The 9,290-nt window shown below is 38.2% G+C and overlaps 1 protein-coding gene across 1 annotated transcript; it reads left to right on the forward strand.

Moving 5' to 3' along the window:
• The first annotated feature begins 2,939 nt into the window (after positions 1-2,939).
• Positions 2,940-6,813, forward strand: lsm5 (LSM5 homolog, U6 small nuclear RNA and mRNA degradation associated). Its single transcript, XM_034180524.1, has 5 exons — positions 2,940-3,059; positions 6,029-6,124; positions 6,239-6,266; positions 6,341-6,413; positions 6,560-6,813. Exons 1-5 carry the CDS (start codon positions 3,014-3,016, stop codon positions 6,590-6,592), a joined length of 276 nt encoding a protein of 91 aa, XP_034036415.1. The 5' UTR covers positions 2,940-3,013; the 3' UTR covers positions 6,593-6,813.
• The last annotated feature ends 2,477 nt before the right edge of the window (positions 6,814-9,290 follow it).

Raw genomic sequence — 9,290 nt, forward strand, 5'->3', positions numbered from 1 at the left:
AAGAGAAGTCCCGCTGGGGCACTTCTGCTTCGAACTGTCACATCTTAAATAGGACAAGAGAACGCCAACGACCGCACTTCCGTCTTCGGCCTCATCTTTCTCGTTGATCTTAATAACTTGCGGCACATTGCTGCCTCTCAGTGTTTAAGGTCGGAACTTCAGTTCACGGTGTCAGCTAACTTGGCCTGTTCAGGTTGTTACAGCCTGCTCAATAATTTAGTCTTTGATTTGCATTTCATGCAAAATGTGTACAAAAGAAAAATTACAAAAATAAATACGTAAATAAATTGTCACTGTCCAAGTACAGATCTGACTAAATTAAGTCCAAGACATATTCACTGACTTGGTATATTTGTTCATGTGTCCACTGCCTAACTTGTATGAAGAAAACTCGCCATGTCAGTTTTGATTTGCAGTAATATTAATCCTTTCAATAATTTTGTCCATTTATATGGCCCCTAAAAATAGAAGGTAAGCTTATAAATGGACTGCATTTATGTAGCACTTTTCCATCTGCATCAGATGCTCAAAGCACTTTGCAGATGACTCACATTCACCCTGATGTCAGGGTGCTGCCATGCAAAGTACTCACTACACACCAGGAGCAACTAGGGGATTAAGGACCTTGCCCAAGTGCCTTACTGATTTTCCAGTCAGGCTGGGATTTGAACCAAGGATCCTCTGGTCTGAAGCCCAAAGCTTAGCCACTAGATCATCACCTCCCCTTATAAAATTGACTAATTCATGATTGTTTAAAGTGACTTATTTGTAGACCTTTGGATTAAAGCTAAAAGGGTATGCTGCAAATACTTCGTCATTGTTTAGTATCAACTCCACTATGATGGTTTTCAAAGGCAAATTTGTCACTGTCCAAATACCTATGGACCTGAGTTGCTCACATACACTCAAGAAGATGGTTTGATCCGTTAAAGAGTCCGGCACTGATGATCACATGACTGTGTTTGTGCTTTTGTTGTCCCACAGAGTTACATATATAGAGCGGAGAAGGATTTTCTTTCACCAAAACAGATTAAATCTAGGCTTGTATCTCAGTCGTGCCTTCTGGCAATTTGTAGCTAAACTTTCAGGTCTGTTTTTTTTTTTTTTTTTTGTTTTTTAAGAAAATCCTCCTCTATAACACTTCATTATGAAGCTGTATAACTGGTGATACAATATGCAAAGCTTGTATTATGCATAATTTCTCCAATCATAGCCACAGAAGCCTATATCGTCTGGATTTTCTGAGTGTCTTGGTGGCTTTCCTCACTCTTCTTCTTGCACAGTTACTCAGTTTTTGAAAACTGTCTACTCCATCCCTATTTATCATAGAGCATCATACTGTTTGTATTTCTTCCTAAATGATGGAAATAAAGTCTAAGACATATTCAGTGGCAGTTTTACCATCAGAGAGCCTCGTCCACAACTACCACAAAAGACTCCAATTTGTCATTGATGTTAAAGGGGGTAATACACTGTATTAAGAACAGGGGTATGTAAACATTTGATCAAGGTCATTGGAGTAGTTTCTGTTGTCATTATTCAATTTAATTTATTTAATTTATATAGTGCCAAATTACAACAAAGCTGTCTCAAGGCGCTTCACACAAGTAAGGTCTAACCTTACCAACCATTATGATTTAAAAAGTGTAAACACAGATGTTTGACAATAAATGGCTTCACCCCACCACTAACCATGAGTGGAAAAAAAAAAAGGTTTTGTGTTATCATTTATATTCTCTGAAAAAATAACCAAAAACCGCAAAAGTTTTGCCAGGGTACGAGTATGTAAACGTTTGAGTGCAACTGTACTGCAGACAGATTTACCATACAGTGTCAGTTTTTTTCTTTATGACTTATGTAAATGAAGTGCAAAATATATTAGGAGACTCAAAAATGTTCATGTATCGAAAAAACTGGGTGTAAAAGTGATGATTTGTAGAAACAACCCTTCTATTTTCATTGTCCAATTACTTTTGGACTCTAAAAGTTGAGGTACAGGGAATAAAAATGGCTGTAATATCTATGTGGTTCATGCAATATCTCTGTTAAACCCCTTGGATTAAAGCCAAAGGTTCTATACTACAAGAACATATTGATTGTTTCCCCTGCATGAACAGAGGAAAAAATGGCCTAAATTGTGTCATTGTCCAAATACTTATGGAGCTGATTGTAAGTAGGTAAGATTCATTATATCTTTGTGGAGGTTTAGAAGTATTTTGGAGAAAGGGAAGAAGTAAAGTATTTAATTTCTACAATTCCAAGAAATTCTGTTTGTGGAGAAGAACTTAAAATAAGTGTTTGTTCTATTAGACATGATCTTGTAGGTATAACATTAAAAAAAAAAAAAAAAAATATATATATATATATATATATATATATATATATATATATATATATATATATATATATATATATATATATATATATATATATAAACACTATCTTTTGAGATTTAAAAATAGATTTTAAAAAAGTCATCCAGTACAATTTCTCGGTCTGTTTATCTTCCTTCATTCTTTGTTCTTGAAGAATTACATCATACGTTTGACCCCTGCCACATGATAAAAATGTATTGTTGAAGTCATTCCGATTTGTAAATTAATTTGTAATTTTTCAGTGTTCATCTTCAGGTCTTTGCTACCGTAGACGTTTGTTATGTGAATGTTGTGACTGATGTGCCCAAGAACATCAGGATGGACAATAGACTATGGACTATGTTTGGATTGTCCACAGCCATAGCCAGTGTAGTATGTTCTCATGTACTGTAATAAATATTCCAGAGAAAGGCAAGAGAATTTCTGTAGGAAGGGTCAAGTGGGAAGGACAAGTGTTGACTTTTTAAACACTTGAAAGGCACTGGACTCGAGAGGATTTAGTGCTGCTATAACTGACTGATGCAGAAGGTGGCAGCAATGCAGCAATAAGGATCCCGGCTGCCGTTAATCTCCATAGAAGAAGAAGAAAGTTCTTCTTTCGATTGCTTTTGACTGCGCTCAGACTGCGTTGAGTGAACATGGCGGCTAATCAAACGTCGAATCCCTCGCAGCTGCTTCCACTCGGTTTGTGCTTTATGTGTAACAAAGAATTTCCACTTATATTTTTGAACTTAGTAGGAATATGTCCTTGTTAACCATCGGGGGAGGTTTGGACGCGTTTTCAGGCGGGAATTTGACTATTGGTGTTATTTTGTTAGCGATTATTAGCGTCATGCTACTCTTGCTATGTCGCCGTCAAAAGCACATTCGTCTTATTTTATTTATTAACTTTGATTAATGTCGTCAAACATAGCTCAGTTTGAGGGGGGAAATCCCCCAAAATTCTCTATCCTTTTCCGCAAAGTATGCAAATTTGAAGTATTTCTGACTTGAACCTGGTATTCTGCGCAACACTTCAGGGAATGTGCAAAACCTTGGTCCAGAAGCAGAAATGTTTGTCTATCTTTCAGCTGCCCCAGTTTTGATTAAATTTGTCACAGTGGATCCAGTACAGAACCACACTGGGATTTGGTACAGGTTTTATGCCAGATGCCCTTCCTGAGACACACACACCCTCAACTTCAGATGAGTTTTTGTTTGTTTGTTTGTTTTGTCTTGTCAGTGCTGCGACATGGTACCAGACCAAGTGAAGGTAATGTGGCAGCTGCATGACATACGCTGGTTGGTTGCGGAAACAAAGTAATCCAAGATGGTGGAATATGCTTCCAGACAGGTGTATTTCTGTATCAACTAAATATGTTTGGCATTTTTTCCTCATATTTGGTAAAAGTTAATGAGTAATAAACTTTTTATATAAAAAAAAAATACTCTCTAATATTGGGAAACCCACACACAACAAATCCACTTCTCATTGGCTTCCTGTTAATTCTAGAATAGAATTTAAAATTCTTCTTCTTACTTATAAGGTTTTGAATAATCAGGTCCCATCTTATCTTAGGGACCTCATAGTACCATATCACCCCAATAGAGTGCTTCGCTCTCACACTGCAGGCTTACTTGTAGTTCCTAGGGTTTGTAAGAGTAGAATGGGAGGCAGAGCCTTCAGCTTTCAGGCTCCTCTCCTCTGGAACCAGCTCCCAATTCAGATCAGGGAGACAGACACCCTCTCTACTTATAAGATTAGGCTTAAAACTTTCCTTTTTGCTAAAGCTTATAGTTAGGGCTGGATCAGGTGACCCTGAACCATCCCTTAGTTATGCTGCTATAGACTTAGACTGCTGGGGGGTTCCCATGATGCACTGAGTGTTTCTTTTTGCTCTGTATGCACCACTCTGCATTTAATCATTAGTGATTGATCTCTGCTCCCCTCCACAGCATGTCTTTTTCCTGGTTCTCTCCCTCAGCCCCAACCAGTCCCAGCAGAAGACTGCCCCTCCCTGAGCCTGGTTCTGCTGGAGGTTTCTTCCTGTTAAAAGGGAGTTTTTCCTTCCCACTGTCGCCAAGTGCTTGCTCACAGGGGGTCGTTTTGACCGTTGGGGTTTTTACGTAATTATTGTATGGCCTTGCCTTACAATATAAAGCGCCTTGGGGCAACTGTTTGTTGTGATTTGGCGCTATATAAATAAAATTGATTGATTGAAATTGATTGATTATTCAAAATCCCCTCAGTCATTACAGGTCAGTCTCATTGTGCTCGTGCACACATTATTTTCTTGAAAGCTTGACTTCAGGCCTCCTTTTGAAGAATTTCAAAACAACCTGGTTCCAGACATGGCCTGAGGGCCGCAAAATCAGTAGCCCTGATTCAGGTGCTGCCCATCGGCCAACTTAAGCTGCTGATCATCAAAGTTACTTTTTTAATAACACTTGGCCTTCAGTAATGCAGATGTTTGGTGTGAGCCAGGAGTTATTCAGGGGTCTATGCACCAACAGCTTGTGCACACTGTGAGAGCATTTTGTAACAAGACCATGTGCAGCGCATCAGATTCCAGGAGAGTGGAATCTATCTATTATGTAGATAGGCGTCAAAACCTGTTGAGCAGATGCCAGATTCTGATGTCTGCTGCCTTCTATTGAAAACTTTGACTGCTAGCTTTAATTAATAGTGGACAGCGGGTTCTTTAACAGGACTGTTTAACATTAAGCAGTTGTCAGTTGACCTCTGGTAAGGTTAAAAATAATAAGCTGATTAACATTTTGTCAGATCATGTCCACAAAAACTGTTACTCCACGTAACAGTGTGTGTTAGAGAAAGCCACAATCAAAGCAAGGAGGTGTGCTGAAATTATTGAGATCCAAATTAATTAATATGTGGCAATTATTAAAAACTTTTTAAATTTTGTATATTTATTTAGTGTTTAAAGACCAATTGTTTAAAGTCTGGCTTATTTTTCAGTTGGAAAATTAAACAGACTAACAGAATAAGCCTGGCTTATTTAGTAATCCTGTTTTATGGAAGAGACCCCAGAAGCGTACAGCCCCATTCCAGAAATAGTCATATGTTGGAGTGCAATGATGAAAAAAAAAAAAACTGGAGGTCAATCTCCTTGGTCTTCAGGTCCAAATTCCGTCATTCATAAGTCCTTTGATGAGGCATGTTGGGCATTCTCCTTTGAGAAAAGAATAAGTTGCTTCTTGTGTACTTTTCCCAGAAGGATCTGAAAATTCAGCGTTTTAAAATGGTAGCCTTCTTGAGAATGTGTAGCTCAAACTGAGTTGGATAAGGCACTCAGATTCTTTTCTTTTACCTGCCATTTCTGAAATAAAAGGCTATGTGAATGCATTAAGCATATTTATTACTGTCAAAAGTGTAAATTATTTTGGAAATGTGCTTGATTTTGCTTTTTAAAAAATCCCATTTTCATGTGTTTAACTTGTCATCAGTTAACTAACATTTTTTGCAAATTTTAATAATGTATTCTGATACATCTGAAGATGATTTGACAAAAAAAAAAATGGTGGTGTTTCTAAGCATCCATCATCCAAATGTAGCTGTTCTTCTAAACACCAACATGTCAAAGTTTCACAGGAAGACCTGTACAAAAAATATAAAACTGAATTCACTCACTTTGTTTTTCATGTTTATCTTTCAGAGCTTGTGGATAAATGCATAGGTTCTCGAATCCATATCGTGATGAAGACTGACAAAGAAATTGTTGGTACCTTGCTTGGTTTTGATGACTTTGTCAGTATCCTTCCCAGATTACAGTAAAATTAAATATCTGTGATTTTCTGCTATTTAATGGCTGATTTTTGTTCAGGTCTTTTAATTGTCCAAGTTTTTCCTTCATGAGATGTTTTAGACATGGTCCTTGAGGATGTGACAGAATTGTAAGTTCGTCTTTAAGCAGTGTCTTTCACGCCGACCACAAATGTAATGTTCTGAATGAATGTTTCTGTTTCAGTGAAATCACCCCAGAGGGACGGAGGATAACCAAACTGGACCAGATCCTTCTCAATGGCAATAACATCACCATGGTAGGAACATAAGAATGATGTTCAGTAACATGAGATTCTTTCCATTGATAGACTTCTGTCATAGTATACTGCCAGATTTAAAAATAATCTGTCTGCTGTTTAAACCTCCAACTGAAACCCATGTTTTCACCCCCTGTGTTCTGCAGCTGATTCCTGGAGGAGAAGGACCTGAAGTATAATTAATACTCTGTGCTGCGGAGACACTTTTGTGTTGTAGATACATATGTTGTGCTCTTTATGATGGATTTTGTTGTTTTTGTACTCCATCTTGATTTTTTTTCCTCCTTTTTCTGAGGGGTGGGGTAGAATGCTCCTGAGGATTTGGTTTAAAGAGTTGTTGTGAGTCATGAAAAACGAGGACTCCCCTCACACACACACAATAAATGGCAAGTGAACACAATTTGAAGTTGCTTTCTCTCTTCCCACCCCCTTGTGTTCTTACTATTGAGCTAAAACAATACTAACTAATCTGAGCTGGTGTTTGTAGCTGTGTAAAGTAAGAACAACAGAGATCCTACCCACTGAATGTGGTTTTGGAATATTACACGTATTGTGGTCAGGTATTTATTGTACTCACTATGGATACCAACTGATATATAAAGTCAATGTAAAATCTGGTGGGATGAGAATGTTAATTTGACGTCAAAAACGTTGACATCGTCCGTCACAGGGCAACGAAAGGGGCGTCATAACATTCATTTTATCGTCCATAATACATGGAATACTTCACGTACAAAAGTTAATAACGTTTATTTGCTTTTCTGCCATGTGTTGAATACCTTAATTATGTGCCTTAGTTCACACAGTCTCCACCAGGGGGCATTTTAAGGATGCAGCACAGACAATGTAAAAGGAAGCCGGCGGGATCGTCCATCTGTGCATGTAAATCTTTGTCACAGAACAATGAAAGGGGCATCATTTATTTTATCTTGGGCAATACCTTGATCTCTGCCGGGGCATTTCAAAGATATAGAATGTACATCGTCACACCTATATGCTTTGACTCTACATGTGGTTGTGTAATGTGGTTCTTTTCAGAGTCTTTTTCTTCATTAGGTTTATAGTTCTGTGTCAAATTGCTCCTTATATCATCTGCTACCTGGAAGCAGTGGCTACCACACTTGAATAAATTACATTAAATTCACCCTTTAAAAAAAGTTTTAATCACCTGGAATACATTTGGATTTTCTTTCACCAAAACATCAAATCTGGGCTTCCATCTCAGATGTACCTTATGGGAAATTGTAGCTGAACTTTCATGTCTTTTTAAGAAAATCCTCCTCTACACCACTTCATCATGAAGCTGTATAACTGGGGATACAAAATGCAAAACATGCACTATGCACAATTTCTGCAATCACAGCCACAGAAGCCTCTAACTTCTTGTGGTTGTCTTGGTGGATTTCCTCACTTGTCTCTTGAGTGAGGGGAGGTGATGGTCTAAATCAAATCAATTTTATTTATATAGCGCCAAATCACAACAGTTGCCCCAAGGCGCTTTATATTGTAAGGCAAAGCCATACAATAATTACGGAAAAACCCCAATGGTCAAAACGACCCCCTGTGAGCAAGCACTTGGTGACAGTGGGAAGGAAAAACTCCCTTTTAACAGGAAGAAACCTCCAGCAGAACCAGGCTCAGGGAGAGACGTCTTCCGCTGGGACTGGTTGGGGCTGAGGGAGAGAATCAGGAAAAAGACATGCTGTGGAAGAGAGCAGAGATCAATCACTAATGATTAAATGCAGAGTGGTGCATACAGAGCAAAAAGAGAAAGAAACACTCAGTGCATCATGGGAACCCCCCAGCAGTCTAAGTCTATAGCAGCATAACTAAGGCATGGTTCAGGGTCACCTGATCCAGCCCCAACTACAACCCCTTGCAAAAATTATGGAATCACCGGCCTCGGAGGATGTTCATTCTGTTGTTTAATTTTGTAGAAAAAAAGCAGATCACAGACATGACACAAAACTAAAGTCATTTCAAATGGCAACTTTCTGGCTTTAAGAAACACTATAAGAAATCAAGAAAAAAGATTGTGGCAGTCAGTAACGGTTACTTTTTTAGACCAAGCAGACGAAAAAAATATGGACTCACTCAATTCTGAGGAATAAATTATGGAATCACCCTGTAAATTTCCATCACCAAAACTAACACCTGCATCAAATCACATCTGCTCATTGACATTAACCCGTTGAAATTGACCCTATGTGTCTTTTTGCAAGGAATGTTTTCACAGTTTTTGCTCTATGGCAAGATGCATTATCTTCTTAAAATGATTTCATCATCTGTACACATCAGAAAAGTGTCCAAAATATCAACGTAAACTTGTGCATTTATTGATGATGTAATGACAGCCATCTCCCCAGTGCCTTTACATGACATGCAGCCCCATATCATCAATGACTGTGGAAATTTACATCTCTTCAGGCAGTCATCTTTATAAATCTCATTGGAATGGCACCAAACAAAAGTTCCAGCATCATCACCTTGCCCAATGCAGATTGGAGATTCATCACTGAATATGACTTTCATCCAGTCATCCACAGTCCACAATTGCTTTTCTTTAGCCCATTGTAACCTTGTTTTTTTTCTGTTTAGGTGTTAATGATGGCTTTCGTTTAGCTTTTCTGTATGTAAATCCCATTTCCTTTTAGGCGGTTTCTTACAGTTCGGTCACAGACGTTGACTCCAGTTTCCTCCCATTCGTTCCTCATTTGTTTTGTTGTGCATTTTCGATTTATGAGACATATTGCTTTAAGTTTTCTGTCTTGACGCTTTGATGTCTTCCTTGGTCTACCAGTATGTTTGCCTTTAACAACCTTCCCATGTTGTTTGTATTTGGTCCAGAGTTTAGACACAGCTGACTGTGAACAACCA

The sequence above is a fragment of the Thalassophryne amazonica genome, chromosome 1 (genome assembly GCF_902500255.1).
Source record: "Thalassophryne amazonica chromosome 1, fThaAma1.1, whole genome shotgun sequence".
Taxonomy (NCBI): domain Eukaryota; kingdom Metazoa; phylum Chordata; class Actinopteri; order Batrachoidiformes; family Batrachoididae; genus Thalassophryne; species Thalassophryne amazonica.